Source organism: Mobula hypostoma, chromosome 5 (assembly GCF_963921235.1).
Source record: "Mobula hypostoma chromosome 5, sMobHyp1.1, whole genome shotgun sequence".
NCBI classification, from domain to species: domain Eukaryota; kingdom Metazoa; phylum Chordata; class Chondrichthyes; order Myliobatiformes; family Myliobatidae; genus Mobula; species Mobula hypostoma.
Genome location: NC_086101.1, coordinates 116,054,523 through 116,076,387, shown reverse-complemented (window position 1 = coordinate 116,076,387; position 21,865 = coordinate 116,054,523). Strand labels below are relative to the sequence as shown.

The 21,865-nt window shown below is 47.4% G+C and overlaps 1 protein-coding gene across 2 annotated transcripts in view; it reads left to right on the top strand.

The window, feature by feature from the left end:
• Window positions 1–21,865, top strand: part of LOC134346953 (Y-box-binding protein 2-A-like) — a 53,019-nt gene that overhangs the window by 30,398 nt on the left and 756 nt on the right. Inside the window, exons 6-10 of one of the 2 annotated variants that reach the window (XM_063048846.1) lie at window positions 5,621–5,815; window positions 7,434–7,546; window positions 9,175–9,331; window positions 13,431–13,775; window positions 19,735–19,835. In XM_063048846.1, the coding sequence (XP_062904916.1) occupies window positions 5,621–5,815; window positions 7,434–7,546; window positions 9,175–9,331; window positions 13,431–13,775; window positions 19,735–19,824 (900 nt within the window). In that variant the 3' untranslated portion in view covers window positions 19,825–19,835. The remainder of the gene's footprint in view (window positions 1–5,620; window positions 5,816–7,433; window positions 7,547–9,174; window positions 9,332–13,430; window positions 13,776–19,734; window positions 19,836–21,865) is intronic. The other variant, XM_063048847.1, reaches the window with a different exon arrangement.

Genomic DNA, 21,865 nt, shown 5'->3' with positions numbered 1-21,865 from the left:
TGGCCTCCTCTACTGTAAAGATGAAGCCACGCTCAGGTTGGAGGAACAACACCTTGTATTCCGTCTGGGTAGCCTCCAACCTGATGGCATGAACATTGACTTCTCTAACTTCCGCTAAAGCCCCACCTCCCCCTCGTACCCCATCAGTTATTTATTTATATACACACATTCTTTCTCTCTCTCTTTTTCTCCCTCTGACTATACCCTTGCTCATCGTCTGGGTTTCCCCCCCACCCCTTGTCTTTCTCCCCGGACCTCCTGTCCCATGATCCTCTCATATCCCCTTTACCAATCACCTGTCCAGCTCTTGGCTCCATCCCTCCCCCTCCTGTCTTCTCCTATCATTTTGTATCTCCCCTCCCCCTCCCACTTTCAAATCTCTTACTAACTCTTCCTTCAGTTAGTCCTGACGAAGGGTCTCGGCCTGAAACGTCGACTGTACCTCTTCCTAGAGATGCTGCCTGGCCTGCTGCATTCAACAGCAGCTTTGATGTGTGTTGCTTGAATTTCCAGCATCTGCAGAATTCCTGCTGTTAGCATTCAGAAGTGAGTCAGTCCACAGCCAGGCATCACTGTAGCCGGTTCAGGAACCCATTTGTCACTGGTTGCAGCCCTGTCCCTCTCCAGCCCTGACACCCTGACCTTTTTAATATGGCCTGGTGATTAAATTGGCCAAATTGCGGGTTGGGTCCTTGCTCTCGGACCTGGGCCCAGCTGCTGTGATGCGCTCTTGGGGCCGGGGGCCCGCAGCCCGCCAGGTCGATTTGGCCCATACCGGACCTTTCCAATTTGGCCCGCGCTTAAATCGGTCAAATCTCACCTTCAGGTCTGCTCCCTGCCACCTCAGCTCTACCTCACTTCAGTTCTGCTGCTTCATTTTGCCTCCAAGCACAGTCCAGCAGCCAGTTGGCTCGTTCCCTGCTCTCGGGGTACATGCCCACTTCCTCAATTGGGCCACAATCATCCTGCACCCTCTTGACTTCAGTTCCCATGGCAAAAATGACGGATCGTACAGGCAATGCAAATGCTCAACTCTGAAAGGTTATTGATTGCAATGATCATTTTCAAGAGAAGGTGTGAGTAATGAAGTTAATAGTGGTGTTTGCTTCTAGAAAGTTGTCGCTGTATTTCGCAGCGCCATCTGAGGCAGGAATTTGGATAAAGATGAAGTCTATCTGCTCTTTCTATTTTTGGGAGGTCAAACCAGGGTGGACTTCTGCTTTGAAAGTTGGCCCTGGGATGTTGTGGAACAGAGGAGCACAATTGCATGCTTCACTAAAAGCAGGGTCACATGTAGACAAGATGGTGAAGAAAGCATTGGTTCACTGGCATTCATCAGTCAGGGCATGGAGTGCAGATGTTGGGACATTGTTACAGTTGTACAAAACATTGAGACCATCCATAAAGTATTGAGAAGTATTTCTGGTCCTCTTGTTAGAGGAAAGACAACACTAAGCTGAAAGCAGCGAAAATTTGAGGACACTGCAAGGATTTCGGAGGGTCTATGTTATAGGGAGAGGATAGGCAGGATAGGACTTTATTCCTTGGAGTGTAGGAATTTGAAGGCTGACCTTCTAGAGGTGTAAAATCATGAGAGGCATAGATAAGGTTATTGTAATGTGAACAAAGTCACTGAAGAGACACTAAAGTTCATGAATATAGAAGTGTTTTACTCAACAGAAATGAGCAGTGACACTCTTGAAGGACAAGGCCTCCCAACCTAATAACCATATAACAATTACAGCATGGAAACAGACCATCTCGGCCCTTCTAGTCCGTGCTGAACTCTTACTCTCACCTCGTCCCACTGACCTTCACTCAGCCCATAACCCTCTATTCCTTTCCTGTCCATTTAGCTATCCAATTTAACTTTAAATGACAACATCGAACCTGCCTCAACCACTTCTGCTGGAAGCTCGTTCCACACAGCTACCACTCTCTGAGTAAAGAAGTTCCCCCTCATGTTACCCCTAAACTTTTGCTCTTTAACTCTCAACTCATGTCCTGTTGTTTGAATCTCCCCCACTCTCAATGGAAGAAGCCTCTCCACGTTAACTCTATCTATCCCCCTCATAATTTTAAATACCTCTATCAAGTCCCCCCTCAACCTTCTACACTCCAAAGAATAAAGACCCAACTTGTTCAACCAGGAGATGAAACCCAAGTAACATTCTAGTAAATCTTCTCTGTACTCTCTCAATTTTCCTTCGGAGAGGGAAATCTGAGAATTGGAGTGGGAGTGTGGTATGAGCCATTTTGATTTTTTTCTTCTTATCATCGGAGTTAAGAGAGGCGGGACTGCGCAGTCGTGTAATATTGCATGACATTTTTATCTGCTAAAGATCAAAGGTAACAGCAGGACAATTTTACCATTACAATGTATCTACAATACTTCCTTTGAATTACATATAGTTTTCACACGCTTCCTTCACACCCACACTCCAGACACCCAAAATGAACGAATCAGCATTATCTGGTTTGCAACCAACTCCGGGGGAAACTATTGTTCAGGGCTGCAATTTAAATTCAATCTACAATCCATATTCATGTCTGAAGATTGGTTGCTATGAAATTAATATTTGCTATATACCCTAACTCCAGAATACACCCTGACAAGGTGAACAGTTTTTCTCCAGGGAAGGGGGACTACAAACTAGAAGGCATAGATTTCAGGTGAGTGGTAGGAGATTTAAAGGGGGACATGAGGGACAACTTTCCACAGAGGATGGTGAGTACATAGGATGAATTGTCAAATTGTATTTGAGACAAGTACCATAACAATTCAAAATCAGGTTTAATATCACTGGCATACATTGTGAAATTTCAAACACGAGGAAATCTGCAGATGCTGGAATTTCAAGCAACACACATAAGTCACTGGTGAACGCAGCAGGCCAGGCAGCGTCTATAGGAAGAGGTACAGTCGACATTTCGGGCCGAGACCGTTCGTCAGGATCGTGAAATTTGCTTTTGCAGCAGCAGTGCAACGCAATACATAATGGAGAAAAAAACTATTACAGTAAATTATTTATATACACTTTAAATAAGTAGTTGGAAAAAAAAGTTGAGGTAGTGTTCATGAGTTCAATGTCCATTCGGAAATGGGACGGCAGAGGAGAAGAAACCATTTCTGAATCACTCAGTGTCTCTCTTCAGGCTCCTGTACCTACCTGGTGGTAGCAATGAGAACAGGGCACGACCTGGGTGATGGGGGCGTGGGGGGGGGTCCTTAATGATGGATGCTGACTTCTTGAGGCATTGTTCCTTGACTAGTGCCCATGATGGAGCTGACTGAGTTTACACCTCTCTGCAGCTTATTTCGATCCTGTGCAGTAGCCCACCCGCGCCCCCCATACCAGACGGTGATGTAACCAGTTAGAATGCTCTCTACAGTACATCTGCAGAAATTTGCAATTTAAAGGTATTTGGATAATGATAGTCTAGAGCAGGGTTTTGCAGCCCTTTGTTTTTAATGCCATGGACAAATACCATTGAGCAAGAGGTCAGTGGACCCAGGTTGGGAACCCCTGGTCTGGAAGGATATGGGTCAAACATCGGCAAATGAGATCATCTTGGCGGTCTTTATGGTTGGGTTGGACTGAAATTGGTCAGGGGTATTGTCGCATGTACTGAGGCTTAGTGGGGAAAACTATTTTGCGTGACAATAAGTACAGGCAGCCAATAAGGTGTAAGGGTCATAAGGGAAATTGAAAGGTTGAGTTCATCTTGAATGTATCAGAGGTCCATTCATTACTGTTATGCAGAGTTGAGGGCAGTTGTGTTTGCATGTTTCAGTTTTTGTATCTTCTGCCCGAAGGGAGAATATGTGGGATGGAGAGGTGTCCTTGATTATATTGATTGCGTTTAAGGCAGTGAGGAAATGTAGATGGGACCTGGAGAGGTGGCCAGCTTCTGTGCTGGGCTGGGTGTCCACAACTCCAGTTTCCTGTGGCTTTGCATGGCATCCACTCAGATCTTGTCATCAGCACATGGAGGCAGTGCCAGGGGAAGGCAATAACCAGGTAGAATGTAGTGTTCCAGTTGGAGCAAGACAATAAGGTGCAAGGTTATGAGGAGATAGGCTGAGAGTCTTATTGTACTAGAGAATTGACCCAAAGTGTGGTCTTTAAAAACTGCCCTTGAGCCAGATGATGTGTGCATTCAGGCTTTTGTATCTTCTGCCTGATGAGACGGGGAGAGAGAGATTTCCCTGTTGTATTACTCTAACTCTGGTCCTAATAGCCAAAAATCCCTCAAACAATAAACACCTCAGTTTCCTATTGGATAGAGTTTTGCAAAGATTCACCATCCACTATCTGAGGTAAGAGGTTAAACTATTGCCCCTGCCCTCAATGTGATGGTTCAGTGTAGAGAGGGAGCTTCACTCTGTGTCTGACCCTGGGAGTGTGTGATGGGACAGTGTAGAGGGAGCTTCACTCTGTGTCTGACCCTGGGAGTGTGTGATGGGACAGTGTAGAGGGAGCTTCACTCTGTGTCTGACCCTGGGAGTGTGTGATGGGACAATGTAGAGGGAGCTTCACTCTGTGTCTGACCCTGGGAGTGTGTGATGGGACAATGTAGAGGGAGCTTCACTCTGTGTCTGACCCTGGGAGTGTGGGATGGGACAGTGTAGAGGGAGCTTCACTCTGTGTCTGACCCTGGGAGTGAGTGATGGGACGGTGTAGAGGGAGCTTCACTCTGTGTCTGACCCTGGGAGTGTGTGATGTGACGGTGTAGAGGGAGCTTCACTCTGTGTCTGACCCTGGGAGTGAGTGATGGGACGGTGTAGAGAGAGCTTCACTCTGTGTCTGACCCTGGGAGTGTGTGATGGCACCGTGTAGAGGGAGCTTCACTCTGTGTCTGACCCTGGGAGTGTGTGATGGGACAGTGTAGAGGGAGCTTCACTCTGTGTCTGACCCTGGGAGTGTGTGATGGGACAGTGTAGAGGGAGCTTCACTCTGTGTCTGACCCTGGGAGTGTGTGATGGGACAGTGTAGAGGGAGCTTCACTCTGTGTCTGACCCTGGGAATGTGTGCTGGGACAGTGTAGAGGGAGCTTCACTCTGTGTCTGACCCTGGGAGTGTGTGATGGGACAGTGTAGAGGGAGCTTCACTCTGTGTCTGACCCTGGGAGTGTGTGATGGGACAGTGTAGAAGGAGCTTCACTCTGTGTCTGACCCTGGGAGTGTGTGATGGGACAGTGTAGAGGGAGCTTCACTCTGTGTCTGACCCTGGGAGTGTGTGATGGGACAGTGTAGAGGGAGCTTCACTCTGTGTCTGACCCTGGGAGTGTGTGATGGGACAATGTAGAGGGAGCTTCACTCTGTGTCTGACCCTGGGAGTGTGTGATGGGACAGTGTAGAGGGAGCTTCACTCTGTGTCTGACCCTGGGAGTGTGTGATGGGACAGTGTAGAAGGAGCTTCACTCTGTGTCTGACCCTGGGAGTGTGTGATGGCACCGTGTAGAGGGAGTTTCACTCTATATGTAACCTGTGCTGTCCAGGGAGAGTTTGGTACCAAACCCGCTTCATTCCAAATGCCAATCCCCTGATCTGAGATGGACTCACCAGTCCACCTCCAGACCAATTCCTCTGGCACGGTTCACCATCTCCTCTCCACAGGGCAACCAACCAGCAGCAGGAGAGGCTGCGGAAGGCACCAGTGACTGGCAGGACGACTCAACGGAGCCAGCTGCTGCCCAGCAGAGGCCCTCCAACCAACGACGCCGCCTGCCCCCTCCCTACTTCTTCCGAAACAGGTTCCGCCGCCAGCGTGGACCCCAGGCTCAGGAGGATGGGGTGGCAGCAGCGGCCTCTGTGAGTCGCGTGTTGGTGAATGTCACTGGCAAACACCCTGGTCACTGTTGTGGCTCTTAACTCTTGCACCTTTTAACCTCCTCACAGTGTTTTTCTGAAAGGGGCTATGGTAGTGTCGTAATGCACTCTCTTGGTTACTGATTACACCCGCTTGAAGTGTTTCCCTATTAATTTTGTGAATCTTTGGTTCAGTCTCTGCATGATTCTTTGTTAGAGAGAAGGTCCTTTGCTATCTTGGTCACCAACTTTTGGACTAAGGTTATCATAGACTTTAAAGGTCAGCATGGATAGAGTCACAGAAGAGTACAGCTTGGAAACGGGCTCTTCGGCCCCTCTAGTCTGTGCTGAACCATTTAAATTGCCTACGCCCCTCTGAGAGCAAAACAAGTTTGTTTGAGTGAAACGGTCTCTCTGATGCTCAGTTGCCTCCCATGTTATCTGTTTTGGATTTCAGTTTTATTTTGAACTGTTATTGAGATGAAGTACCAAATAGGCCCTTGCGGCCTTTCGAGCTGCACCAGCCAGCAATCCCCAATTTACAATGATCAAGTAACCTACCAACAGTAGGTCTTTAGAGGACCTGGAGGAAACCCACGCAGTCAGGAGGAGAACATAGAAACTCCTAAAGGCAGCGACAAGAATTGAACCCAGGTTGCCTGTGCTGTAAATCATTGTGCAGACCACTATGCTACTGTGCTGCCCCATACGTATTTTGATCAAAATTCATCGCGGGGATTGCGTGCTAATATGAGGAGAAACCGATGCACAAAGATCCATGAACATCAGCTGGCTGTAAAGCGGCATGGCCAATTCTCACTGGACTCTACCCATGAAGATCGAGAGGGGCACAAATTCAAACGGGCATCAGTGAAAGTCACGGTGCAAGCAAACACATGGTAGGCAAGATAATTCCTAGAAGTGTGGTTTTCCATGAACAATTCTCTAAACAGATGCGTAGACCTCAATCCTATTTATCAGCCAGTGTTGGCAAAATTCCAGACCAATGCACAGTTCACTAATCAGCGAGATAATCTCCTCCCTACATCACAACTGAGTTTCCAATGATGACTAATCAGCTGATTAATAATTATATAAAGGCCAAACATTCGGAGGACACAGCACAAGTGAACAGTGCACTGACGATGCCTCCTCGTATGGTGACAAAACGTTTGCCGATGAATTGCCAAGGTCAGAGAACAACTCAACCCAACCATCAGCCACCTGAGTTGTACATTTTCCAAGTTATTTCCATGTTGAACTTTTTTTAAATGAGAAAGGTAACATCTGGGTCTCGGTCTTGATAAATCCTGTTTCTCGCCTCCCTTTGGCTCATGCACCACTCTCTCAATCTAACAAGGGTACTTCAACCCGGTTAATCTCTTCTGCGCACTCCCACCCTCCCCCTGAGTCATTCCCTCGATAGAACTCCTTTCCTTTGCAGCTGCCTCAGGTCGGTTGGATTGTGGATGGTGTCACTAGATCAGTTTCTGGACACGGGTGCCTTTACTGTGAATGCAATTGATGGGGGTATTTGGTGCTTATTGAGGCTGGGCTTTTTACTGACGTCTTGTCATGGAAGGTGATGTTGAGTGATGTGTCTGCTTTCCTCGACCCTCAGGGGGAGGAGGTGCCGGAGAGCAGAGGGACGACCTCACAGCCTGGGCAGGTTCAGCCCCAGCAGCCTGCTCAGCGGGGTATGGCAGGAGCTCGTTTCAGGCCACAGTTCCGCAGGTAACGTGCTGGATTGTGAGTGTTGTTTTTTTTTAAAGCTCTGCCACTTTCAGTCATTCAACCAGACTGGGGAGATGGGTCATTTTGGGGTCTCTTGTGACCTGGTGTTCACTGTGCCTTGGGAGACATCCCCTTGAATCAGGGCATTGTCAGCTGGGCACTTCAAGGTACTGGTCAAAATGAATGTGTACCCCTCCGAGGAGCTGCTGGCACAGGTGGGCACAGTTTTGTTGAGGGAGCCTTGACGCAGATGGGCACAGGTTTATTAAAGGAGACCTGATGCAGATGGCAAGCTCGCTGGTAATGGTTGGAGAAGGGAGGTGGGTCAAGGATCCTGGAGAAGTGCAGAATTGGGGAAATGCCCCTTCAGAGTGGCAGTGCTAGATTTCAAACAGGCCACATCCTACACCTTGTCTTTGCAGTGGGATGGCTGAGGCCACTCGGCCCATCGTGTCCACACCAGCTGTTAGGAGCGATTCCCATTGGTCAAATTTCCCTGAAGTTATTCTCCTGATGCATTCCCCACACCCCTCACCCCACGCCAGGATACGATTTACAACGGGTGATGAACCTACTGAACACACGCTGTCAGGATGTTGGAATACCTGGAGGAAAGGGTCAGAAAGCAAAGGGAGGCATGGTAGCATACTGCTGGTGCGGTGCCAGCATCTTTCTTTTGCCCATAATGCTGCTGGCATTTAGGGCAGCAATGAAGGCCCTCCATCTCTGGTGGTGTTCAGGGCTTCCTTCATCATGTCAGTAGCTTCCTCTCGGTTTTCACTACTGTCAGTCATGCAAGTCCCAGGTGGAGACTCAGGAATACCGTCACACTCAGATGTAGAAGGATTCTTCATTGCTGTGTCTGTAACAATTTTGTTTGACCAGTCAGGGTTGTTAGTCTCGAACTGACCCCTGAACCTGGAGGACCGGTGGACCACTCTTAGTCTGACCTCTACCCTTTGACCTGTCAGGCATGGGTGACCTAAGCAGAAGTCAAGCCATAAAACCCTGACTCCAGTCAACATCACTCTCCAAGTCGTTGAGGCACGCAAGCCTCCGAACTCTATGACACAGTTGTGTTCCTCCTGGAGGGTCAATGCCGAGGTTGTGGTTCCCCTGGAGGCCAGTGCCAGTGACCTAGGTTCAGTTCTGGTGCTACCTGTAAGGAGTTTGTACGTCCTCCCTCTGACCTGGTGGTTTGCATGGTTACAATTGACTTCTACACCTGAAGGAAGGAAGGAAATTACGCCGTCCACCTTGACGTAACTCTCCATATTCCTGATGGCTCTCTCCCTCCCCCTGACTCTACCTCTCCCACACACTCGGGCAGTTCAGTGGCTGATTAACCCACTGACCCACAGGTCAGTGCGATGCTGGAGCACATGGGGAAACTCGTGGCCACAGAGGGAACATGCGAACTTCATACACGTGAGCAGCGGAGAACGGGATTGAGCCCGGGTGTCCGGAGAGAGTCCGAGGGGTGGCTGGAGGGATTTACTGGGGTTTGGGGGAGATGTTTGGTGGGGTGATGGTTGTGGAGCTGACTCAGGGTGTGGGGGTTCATGGTCTATGTGCCAGGCGTGGTTTTGTGCTGGTGGGTGATGCTGACCTCTGCAACCCCTCCCCAGGCGTCCCTTCCGGCCCCGTCCCCAGCCGCAGGAGGCTCAGGCCGACGAGAACCAGGACCCGAAGACAGAGCAGCCGGTGCCGGAGCGCCGCAGATACCGCCGGCCATTCTTCCGCCGCCGGCCGGCTGACCAGCCAACGCAGTCTGCTGACGCTGGGGTGAGACCTTATTTCTGTAACCCCTCACCTTGCCCTTCCTCCATGTTGGGTCCTCTCTCCCCTCCCCGGGACCCCTCACCTCGCCCTCTTTCCCCCATATTGGGTCCTCTCTCCCCTCCCTGGGACCCCTCACCTCACCCTCTTTCCCCACCCCACCCCACCCCCATGTCGGGTCCCTCTCCCCACCCCGGGACCCCTCGCCCTCCTCTCCCCCCCCCCCCCAATGTCGGGTCCTCTCTCCCCTCCCCGGGACTCCTCGGCCCCTCTCCCCACCCCCCACCCCCATGTCGGGTCCTTTCTCCCCTCCTCTCCCTGGGACCCCTCACCTCACCCTCTTTCTTCTCTTCTCCCCCCCCCCCCAAATGTCAGGTCCTCTCTCCCCTCCCTGTGACCCCTCACCTCGTCCTGCCCCCAGTGTTGGATTCTCTCTCCCCTCCACTGGATTTTGCTTTTCTTTGTATTCCACTCACCATTTCCCTCCTTCCTGCTCCTCTGCCGATCTCTCACATCACTTTCCTTCTATCCTGCCGTCCCTCTGGTTCACTCCTCCTCTTACTCCCCTCTTTTCTCCCCACTCCTCCCCGGTCTGGTTCTTTGTCTCTCCCTCTCTTGCCCTTTAATCCATTTTCTTTTCATTCGTCGCTCCTTCCTGATCCCACCCCATCCCCATCTCCTCAGTTCTCTGTGGTCAGCTGCTCTCTCCCCGACTCTCCTCTCACTCCATACTCCTCCCCTCTTCCCTCTTGCTGATTCTCTCACTCCCTCCTTTCCTCTTTTCCTTCCTTTTATCTGGGTCTTTCCCTCATCCTATTTCCCCCCCTGTCTTCCCCTGGTTCTTTCTCCCACTCTACATACCTTTTCAATCCATTCACCGCATCCCTCCTTCCTGCTCCCCTCCAGTTTTCTCATCCCATTCTCTCTCCCACTTCCCCATTCCTCTTTTCCTCCCTCTTGTTCTCTTTCCCTCTTCTGTTTCACTCCCTCTTGCTTTTTTCGCTCTCCTGTCTTTTTTCTCTCTCATTTTCCTTTTCACCCTCTCTCATTTTGATTTGTTTCTCTCTTCTCTTCCCCCCCGCCCCATTCACTCCTCTTGCTACTCGTTTACTCACCCCCCGGTTTGTTCTGTCTCACCCCCTCCCACACACACAGTTTCCCTCTCTTCCCATGTTCCTTCGTCTGTGTGTAGATTCAATGCTAAATTTTGCAGAAAACTAGGTAGTTAGCTTGCGGGATAGATGGTGTGGCTGGCACACGTGAAGTTCTGAACCAGCTGGAAAAGTGGCAGATGGAACTTAATGCAGACAAGTATGAGGTGTTGCACTTTGGTGGGACCAACCAGGGTAGGTCTTACACAGTGAACAGTAGGGCACTGAGGAGTGTGGGAGAACAAGGAGACTTGGGAATGGAGGACCATAATTCATTGAAAGTGGTGTCACAGGTAGATAAGTTCCTAAAGAAAGCTTTTGGTACATTGGCCTTCATAAATCAAATTATTGAGTATAGAAATTAGTAATAGTCATACTTTATTAATCCTGGGGGAAATTGGTTTTTGTTACAGTTGCTTCATAAATAATAAATAGTAATAGAACCATAAATAGTTAAATAGTAATATGTAAATTATGCCAGTAAATTATGAAGTAAGTCCAGGACCATCCTATTGGCTCAGGGTGTCTGACCCTCCAAGGGAGGAGTTGTAAAGTTTGATGGCCACAGGCAGGAATGACTTCCTATGACGCTCAGTGCTGCATCTCGGTGGAATGAGTCTCTGGCTGAATGTACTCCTGTGCCCACCCAGTACATTATGTAGTGGATGGGAGGCATTGACCAAGATGGCATGCAACTTAGACAGCATCCTCTTTTCAGACACCACCGTGAGAGAGTCCAGTTCCATCCCCACAACATCACTGACCTTACGGATGAGTCTGTTGATTCTTTTGGTGTCTGCCACCCTCAGCCTGCTGCCCCAGCACACAACAGCAAACATGATAGCACTGGATGTTATGTTGAAGTTGTATAAGATGTTGGTGAGGCCTAGTTTGTAGGTAGGTGCTCAAGACTGCACACAATATTCCAGAAAAGATGTAAGTACCATCATTCCAAATAAACTGATTCCTAAGCTCCGGAACCTGGGCCTTAGCACTCAGATCTGCAGCTGGATCTTCAACTTCCTCACAGACAGGAGCCAGGCTGTAAAAATAGGGGACAAGCTCTCCTCTACAATCACTCTGAGCACCGGTGCCCCACAAGGCTGCGTACTCAGCCCCCTGCTGTACTCACTGTACACCCATGATTGTGTGGCCAAGTTTCCATCAAACTCAATATACAAATTTGCTGATGACACAACAATTGTAGGCTGTATCTCGGGTAATGATGAGTTTGAGTACAGAGAGGAAATTAAGAATCTGGTGGCATGGTGTGAAGAAAATAACCTATCCCTCAACATCAGTAAGATGAAGGAATTGGTTGTTGACTTCAGAAGGAGTAGCGGACCGCACTACCCAATTTACATCAGTGGTGTGCAAGTGGAAGAGGTCAAAAGCTTTAAGTTCCTCGGGGTCAATATCACAAATGACCTGACTTGGTCCAACCAAGCAGAGTTCACTGCCAAGAAGGCCCACCAGCACCTTTTACTTCCTGAGAAAACTAAAGAAATTTGGCTTGTCCCCTAAAACCCTCACGAATTTTTATAGATGCATTGTAGAAACCATTCTTCTAGGGTGCATCACAACCTGGTATGGAAGTTGTCTTGTCAGAAGCTGCAGAAGATCGTGAACATGGCGCAGCACATCACACAAACCAATCTTCCGTCCTTGGACTCACTTTACACCGCACGCTGTCAGAGCAGTGCTGCCAGGATAATCAAGGACACAACCCACCCAGCCAACACACTTTTCGTTCCTCTTCCCTCCGGGAGAAAGCTCAGGAGCTTGAAGACTCGTATGGCCAGATTTGGGAACAGCTTCTTTCCAACTGTGATAAACCTGCTGAACGGATCCTGACCCGGATCTGGGCCGTACCCTCCAAATATCCGGACCTGCCTCTCGGTTTTTTTGCACCACCTTACTTTCTATTCTATTTTCTATTTATGATTTATAATTTAAATTTTTATATTTACTAATTTTTACTATTTTTAATATTTAATATTTGTAATCCAGGGAGTGGGAAGTGCAGAATCAAATATCACTGTGATGATTGTACATTCTAGTATCAATTGTTTGGCGACAATAAAGTATAAATAAGATGAAAGAGAACAGAGAAAATTTACAAGGATGTTGCTGGGTCTGGAGGAGCTGAGTTATAAGGAAAGATTGAACATGTGAGGACTTTATTCCCCAGAATGTAGAAGATTGAGGGGAGATTTGATAGAGGTATACAAAATTATGAGGGGTATAGATAGAGTAAATACAAGCAGGCTTCTTCCACTGAGGTTGTGTGGGACTACAACCAGAGGTCTTGGATTAAGGGGAAAAGGAGGGGAAACTTCACTCAGAGGGTGGTGAGAGTGTGGAATGAGCTGCCAGCACTAGGGGTATTTGTGAGCTCAATTTCAAGGTTTAAGTGAAGTTTGGATGGGTACATGGATGGTAGGAACATGGAGGGCTCTGGTCCAGGTGCAGGTCAATGGGAGTAGGCAGCTTAAATGGTTTGGCACAGACTAGATAGTCATACAGAATAGATGGGCCAAAGGACCTGTTTCTGTGCTGACTTTATGACTAAGTTATAAAGCCCAAATCTTTCCAGTTTTCCTCCATTGCTTGCTTAAGCACATTACCCCTACTGGGGCATAGGTCACTGACAGTAGCTTGCCAGAGTCCTGTCTTAGCCCAGTCTTTCAAGTTGTCTCCAGGTGTAACCCATCTTAGTTGTGTTGGGGGGGGTGGGGGGAAGTGGGGGGTGGTTTGCGGGCTACAAAGTGGGCAATGCACTGTGAATATCCCACCCAGAATCCAGGCTTTGGTGGTTTTTTTGGATTGTTTAGTACTTGTAGGAGTCAAACTCCTTTGTAGAAGTTTTGGTGTGTGTGAGACACCAGTCTAACCCTGCTTTCAATAATTTAATACCTTCTTTTCCCTCTCTGCCCCCTCCCGACCCTCTACAGGAACAGAAAACCCAGCCGACTGTTACCAGCACAAGCCCTGCCCCTCCTGCGAATGGGATGACGGAAACTGCCCCGACCGCTGTGGCTGAGCCCGTCTCTGCCCCCGTATCTGTTCCAGTCCCTGTTCCTGCCCCAGACTCTGCCTCGAGTCCTGCCCCTGTACCTGCTCCTGCCCCCGTACCTGCTCCCTCCCCTGTTTCTTCTCCAGTGACCAGCCCAGCCGCCACACCAGGGGAGAGGCAGGTGACCAAAGAACAGCTGCTGATGCCGGAAGGAGTTGTGCCCATGGCAACAGCCAGGGAAGCTGCAGTTGTTGCTGCCCCGGTGTCCCTGGAAACTCCGCTGGTAAGTGCGAACAGCGTAGGACTGGCTTTTTGGCCCATAATGTGCGAATCTTAGACCGCGACTCCCAATTAACTTATTCATCAATGTGCAGTGAAGGGAGATTATGCAGAGAAGGGAGGATTTAAGTCAAAGTCTAGTAAGTGTCTCTGTGTTATCTGTACTCAGATGACTTTTAAAAACACTAGCTCACAACCTATTTAGTTAAGCTTGCTTTTAACTAACATAATTTGTCTTTATTTTTATGTTTGCACTTTATCTCATTGTAAAGCATTTTGAACTGTATAGTTTGTATGAAAAGTGTTCATAATAAGATTATTATTATATACCCACCACCCTTGTAGAAAAGGTTTTGGGTCCCTTTTAAATTCCTTCCCTGTGCCACCCAGACCTATGCTCTCTAATTTTTAGATTTTTGGTGAGACGGTGTTGGGAGGAAATGCCCCCCATGGTTATTATAAACCTATATACAAGGTCACCTCTCAGTCTCATTCACTCCAGGGAAAATGACCCCAGCCTATCTCGTCTCTCAGGACTCATACCCTCCAAGTGCGGGCAATGTCCTTGTGAATTTTTTCCACGCCCTCTCTGGCTCAGTCACATCCTTCCTATAACACGGTGACCAGAGCCACGCAGTCCTCTGTGTGTGTTCTCACCTTGTAGAAATGTAACAGCAAGCTAAGTTTGTCAATTAACTATATACATGTTGTTGGGGAAAGTAACTTGCTAAGGAATTTCAATTAAAATTGCACACCAGCATTCATGAATAAGGTAAGAATGACTCGCTAACGGCGCCATCACGGAGTCTTCCAAAGAGTGATGGTCGCAACCTTTTTTATACATGCACACAGAAAGGCAAAAACAGTCGATCCTGTGCACTTGATCAATTCCCACGAAAAAGCCAGAGACAGTCTCTTGTCTGCCCACAACACACAGAGATGGGTTGTCAGAACATCCTTGAAACTTCGATAGAAGTGTGCTGAGAACTGGGCAGAGTGGTGAGTCTTTATTTATGGTATGACGAAGGTTCATTAAATCCTTGGATATAGTAAGTCATTGCAAAAGTGTAATTTGTTTTTTATGCAACACTCACAACACGCTGGAGGAACTCAGCAAGTCGGGCAGCATCCGTGGAAAAGACCGTCGACCGATCTTTTCCACGGATGCTGCCCAACCTGCTGAGTTCCTCCAGCGTGTTGTGGGTGTTGCTTTGACCCCAGCATCTGCAGATTATTTTGTGTTTATGATTTGTTTTTTATGTTAGTACCAGACAGGTGAAGGGAAAACATGCACGCTATTTAATTGTTAGCCCACAGGGTCCTCCCTGTAATCTACGAACTTCACTATCTCCACTGTGTTTACATCTTGCTGCTGTGTTGTACACTAAGATCAGCACTAGGCTAATTAAAGAAAGGTGCAGGCTGTTAACAACTCACATATTTTAACCCTTTATTCAGAATCCTCTTCCACAATTAAGTCACTTAGCCTCGTGGTGTATAGCAGTAGGGTAGAGGGCAGTACCACGTAGTCTTGTGTTTACAGCAGTAGGGTAGAGGGTAGTACCATGTTTCTCTGCTGTTCTAGACATTAAGCAGTACTATAGTCTCACAATGGTATTTACCTGGCCAGAATCCTCCACGTATACTGCCAAATGAGACAGCGTTTCTCCGGACCATAGCACACATATCAGAATCAGGTTAAATATCACCAGCATATGTTGTGAAATTTGTTAACTTAGTGGCAGCAGTAATTTGCAATACATGATAAATACAGAAAAATTTAATAAAAATTAGTTAAGAATTGTGTGTATATATGTATATTAAATAACTGAATTAAAAATAGTGCAAAAACAAATGTTGTGAGGTAGTGTTCATGGGTTCAGTGTCATAGAAGCATAGAAAACATACGGCGAAATACAGGCCCTTCGGCCCACAAAAATATGCCGAACATGTCCCTACCTTAGAACTACCTAGGCTTTACCCATAACCCTCTATTTTTCTAAGCTCCATGTACCGATCCAGGAGTCTCTTAAAGGACCCTATGGTATCTGCCTCCACCACCGTTGCCGGCAGCCCATTCCACACACTCACCACTCTCTGTGTAAAATACTTGCCTCTGACATCTCCTCTGTACCTACTTCCAAGCACCTTAAAACTGTGCCCTTTTGTGCTAACCATTTCAGCCCTGGGGAAAAGCCTCTGACTATACACACAATGAATGCCTCTCGTTATCTTGTACACCTCTATCAGGTCACCTCTCATCCTCTGTTGAGAAATTGTCCATTTAGAAATCTGGCAGAGGGGAAGAAGCTGTTCCCGAATCATTGAGTGTGTGTCTTCAGGCTCCTGTACCACCTCCCTGATGGTAACAATGAGAAGAGGGTATGCCCTGGGTGATGAGGATCCTTAATGGACGCTGCCTTTCTGAGTCACTACTTCATGAAGATGTCTTGGATACTACGGAGGCTGGTACGCATGATAGAGCTGACTGATTTGAAAACTTTCTGTAGCTGTTTTTGATCCTATGCAGTGGCCCCGCTACCTCCCCATATGACACAGTTACAGAGCCTGTCAGAACACTCTCCACGGTACATCTGCAGAAACTTTTTCACGTGTTTTAGCTGACAGACCAAATCTCCTCAAACTCCTAATGAAATCTCGTCGCTGTCTTGCTGCCTTTATAGCCGCATCAATATGTTGGGATCAGGTTAGATCCTCAGATTTTAACACCCAGGAACTTGAAATTGCTCACTGTCTCCACTTCTGATCCCTCTGTGGGCATTGGTCTGTTTTCTCTCGTCTTGCCCTTTCCGAAGTCCACATCAGCTCTTTGGCTTTATTGATGTTGAGTGAAAGGTTGTGGCTGTGATAGCACTCAACGGACTGGTATACCTGTTCACCCTCTTATCCCCATCTGAGATTCTGCCAACAATGGAGATGTTATTACCAATCTGCAGAGATTGTACTCTTCTTGGGTACTGGAATAATTGTTGCCTTTTTGAAGCAGGTGAGAGCATCTGACTGTAGCATGAGATTGAAAATGCTTTTGAACACCACCACCAGTTGGTTGGCACAAGTTTTTGGAGCCTTACCAGGTACTCCATTGGGGCCTGCCGCCCTGCCAGGGTTTACCCTCCTGAAGGCAGCCTGACATCTGCCTCCAAGACAAAGATCATGGGGTCACTGTGTGCAGCAGGGATCTTCACAGCTGTAGTTATGTTCTCCCATTTAAAGTGAGTATAGAAGGTGTTGAGCTCATCGAGTAGAGAAGCATCACCCTATTTCATGCTTTTGGGTTTCACTTTGCTGGAAGGATTGTCCTGCAAACCCTGCAAGAGTTGACGTGCATCTGATGTCAGCTCCAACCTCGCTCAGCATTGTCTCTTTGCTCTTGAAATAGCCCTCTGCAAGTCGTATCTGGTTTTCTTGTACAGACCTGGGTGACCAGACTTAAATGCCCCAGATCTAGCCCTCAGCAGGCAATGAGCCTCCTGGTTCATCCACAGCTTTTGGTTTGGGAATGTACAGCAAGTTTTTGTAGGCACACACTCATTCACACAGGTTTTAATGAAGTCAGTAACAACTGCAGCATACTCATCCAGATTCAAAGATGAATCCCTGAATACAGTCCAGTCCATTGATTCAAAGCAGTCTTGTAAACACTGGTGTCCATGTTTTCTTGGGCCTCACTACTGGAGCTGCAGTCTTCAGTCTGCCTGTACTTGGGGAGTAGAAGTACAGCCAGGTGATCAGACTTCCCGAAGTGAGGGCGTGGAATAGCACGGTAGGCATTCTTGATGGTGGTGTAACAGTGATCGAGTGTGTTGTTTGCTCTGGTGCTACAAGTGATTTGTTTATGGTAATTATTTAGTGTTTTTTTTTCTGGCTGACCTGGTTAAAATCCCTCAAAATGATGATGAATGTGTCAGGGTGCGCTGTTTTGTGTACATTGATTCCATTGCTCAGATCATCTAAAGCCTGTTTGACATTGGCCTGAGGTGGAATGTACTCTGCTACCAAAATGGTCACAGAAATCTCCTGCAGCAGGTAGAATGGATGACACTTAAATGTGAGCTGTTCCTGGTCTGGTGAGCAGAATTGGGGCAGCTCTGATACATTTGTGCACCAAGTGGAGTTGATCGAGGCATACACCTCCACCTCTGCTCTTGAAAGACTCAACAGTCCTATCCTGACGGTGTGTACTGAACCCGTCAATCTGAATCACTGCATCCGGTAAGAAAGGGGTTAAACAGCCTTCTGTGAAACAAAGGACACACACAATCCTAATGTCCCTCTGATGCAGCACACCAGCTCTGAGATCACCATATTTATTTACTGGAGACTCTACATTTGCCAGCAAGATGGTCAGTGTTGGAAGTCGAAAACCTTTTTTCTCAAATGCACTAGCAAGTGACAGCCATGTTTCCGCCAAGGAGTCCTGGCAAGAATATTACGGCTACAGTTGGCATTATTTCCGTTGGTTTTGAGCAGTGATAGATTGCTCAATCACATTAAAACATCTTTAACATACAAACCTCGGATATAGTTATGCTTCTCAGCTGTAGCAGGCTGAAATGGGAATATTTAATCGTATCCGTCGAGCTGCGCAGTTTCGAGTTCACGCTTCAGCTGAAGCATTTTAACTTAGAAAAGTGAGAATTTAAATCTATAAATGAATTTTGCATAAGCAAAGTGCATAAATTAAATATTGTAGGGTACAGTACAAATTATCCGGTGACACTTCAAATGCGATGAGGCAGGGAGTTCAGAAGCCTAATGGCCTGAGGGAAGAAGTGCTCCTGATAAATGTCCACGATAGATGGTTGGGAGACTGCTACGTCTCAACTCAGTTCTCAAGTTAATGCCATGTCTGTGTTCGTTACATTCCCCCACCACCCAGCTGCCCCCAACCAGCTCCACCACCAGACACCCCTCCCCTCCCTGTCCTCTGCTTCATTAGGGTATAGTATTAAGTTTTGTTTTTAACAGAACTCAGTTTTTTCACTCATCACTGGCGTTTAGGGCAGCAACGAAGTCCTACCATCTCTGCCCTTACTGTCACACTCAGATGTAGAAGGATTCTTCATTGCTATTTCAGTAACAAATTTTTTTTTGTTTCACCAGTCAGGGTTGTTAGCCCTGACCTGAACCCCCAAACCTGGAGTACATGTGGACCACTCTTAGTCCGGCCTCTACCCTTTGACCTGTTTGGCATGGGTGACCCTACCAAGAGCCAAAGCATAAAGTTCTGACTCCAGCCAACATCGCTCTCCGGGTCATTGAGGCACACAAGCCTCCAAACCCTACAAGGTTGTGGTCCTCCTGGAGGGTTCACCCATGAAGTTTATGCAATAATCAGGAGTTCACAGAACGATAACAATTTCCAACTAAAATACAATTACTATTATCTGCAAACTGCTTTTTCCTGTTCTCAAAAATCCTGCTGAGGGCTGATTGAAGAGTACATGCACCTTTTCCAGGGGCATGGGTGTAACCCTGGAAGAGTCAATTCTACCGCCTGGACCTGTGAATCTTCAAAGCTTGGCCTGACCCGGGAGCAGGCCTCCACCAGATCTCCAGAGTGGCCCACACACCCTTTGGTATTAGGTGACCACAGGTCAGGATAGTGGGGCTGAAGTGCAGGAGCCCCTTCAGAGTCTTAAACTGGGGCTGTAACCTCTCACACTCCATATAAATGTGGTCCAGTGACTTGTCCCGGTGACAGAATGGACAGGTAGCAGGGGTGTCAGTGAGCTGGCTCAGAAATCTGCTACGTGGCACTGCCTTGTGCAACACCTTCCACCCCAGGTCCCCAGTGTAAAGGGGAAGGGCTTCTGCATAGCAGGACCTCTCTTGCTGCCAGATGGTAAAACAGACCACGGCATGCACGGGTGGCAGAGAAGAGAAAGGAAGTGACTCATCTTCTTGATATTGGGTTGAGTTTCTTCTTGTATTAATTGCAGAAAGTGGCCCATCTTGTTGAGGAGCTGCCAGTCATGATCCCCACCGGCCAGTTGGGGAAAGGAGAGACTGATATCGGAAGTGAACACTAGGTTTATAAACGGTAAGTGTCTGGTGTGCGTAAGACCCTGTTTTCCAAACTTCTGAATAGCTGGATTGTTCAGGCTTTTCTGCTGAAGTTATGCACAGAATATCCAATATCAGTAGAGTAGACTGCAAAAAATGTTTTTGGAACTTAGTGATGAGTTATCGAATTCTGTGCTCGCACCTTTGTCCTGACTTGTCCACACCAACTGCAGTCTGTCTAAGCTGCTCCCATTTGTCTGGCTTTGGTCCAATTTCCTCCAAAGCTTTCCTTGCCATGTGCCTTTTAAAATATTGTAATTCTATCTCTTTGGAGTATCGTGTGCAGTTTTGGCCACCTACCTACAGGAAAGACGTAAATTTTCTCTGTAATCTTTCAATCTTATTTACAAGGATGGTGCTGGGTCTGGAGGGAGTTATAAGGAAAGATTGAATAGGTTAGGACTTTATCAAATTTCCCCTCAATCTCCTACATTGCTAGGAATAAAGGTACACAAAGTTTTGAGGGGTATAGATAGGATGTATGCAAACAGGCTTTTTCCATGAGGTTGGGTATGACTAGAACCAGAGGTTATGGGTTAAGGGTGAAAGGTGAAAAGTTTAAAGGGAAAATGAGGGGGAAGCTTCTTCCTTCAGGGGGTGGTGAGAGTGCAGAGGGAGCAGCCAGCACTAATGCATGAAAGCTTGATTTCAATGTTTGAGGGAAGTTTTGAGAGGTTAGGGGTATGGAGGGCTGCTATTCCGGTGCAGGTCGATGGAAGTAGGTGGTATAAATGGTTCAGCATGGACTACGTGGGCTGAAGGACTTTGTTTGTGCTGCAAGTGGTAATGACTACGACTTCCTCTAGCACAGGGGTTCCCAACCTGGTGTCCTCGGAAGCCTCAGTCCATGGCATAAAAGAAATTGAAAACCCCTGATCTAGCAACTGTTTCCACATATTCACCACCTTGTTTTTTTTTGGGGGGGGAGGGAAACAACCCCTTTAAGTCTGCATTAAATCTCCAGTTTTAGACCCCCGCCAGCCTAGGGAAAATGAGGGACTATCAGTTTGATTTTATAAGCCTCCAAGGTCATTCCTCAGCCACCTACACTCCAGGGAAGAAAAGCCATTGCGTAATGTCTTGAGCCCTTCAAGTGATGTCAATTTTTTTATTTGACTATGTATACTGTCAAATGAGACCATATTTCTCTAGACCAGAGTACCACGGTGTAAAGCACAGTACTTCATGTAGCTTTGGGGTTTTAATGTTCTTCTGCCATTCATTCTTTGGAGTTTTTCTTGTTTTGTGGATGTCTGTGAAGAGTAAAAATTTCAGGTTGTATACTGTATATATTCTCTAATAAATTGAACCATAACTTGCGAAAGTAAGAATAAAATCTACAAATGAATTGTGCATAAATAAACTAAAGTTCACAAATTAAATATTGTAGGGTACAAATTATCTGGTGACTTGGAATGTCAGATCTCAGATCTCCAATGGCCTGGGGGAAGAAACTGTTTCCCATCCTGACCATTTTTTTTCTTTATACATCGGAGTCTCCTGCCTGATGGTAGAAAGTCAGAGAATGCTGGATGGATGGGTGGGATCCTTGATAATACTAAGGGCCCTGTGTACACAGCGCTCCTGATGTCCCTATGAATGGTAGGGAGACCCCTATGATCCTTATGGCCATTATCACAGTCCTTTGTAGGGGCTTCCAGTCTGATGCTTGGCTGCTTCCATTCCAGATGGAGATGCAATGTCGGGACAATCTCAATGGTGCTCCTGTAAAATTCAGTTAAGATGGGGCGGGGCCACCTGGTGGAGAGACTTGCTTGCCTCAGTCTCCTTCGTAAATGGAGGTGCTGCTGTGCTGCCTTATTTAGGGAGGCCAGGTGGGGTAATTTGTGATGTGAACTCCCAGGAACTTGGTGAACTTTCATCTGCACCTTCCTGAAGTCTACAGCCATTTCCTTCAGTCCTGGTAACATCCTTGTTAATCTTTGCTGCCCCCTTTCCAGCTTGATGATCTTCTGATGGCTTGGCAACCAGAGATGTAGGCAATAC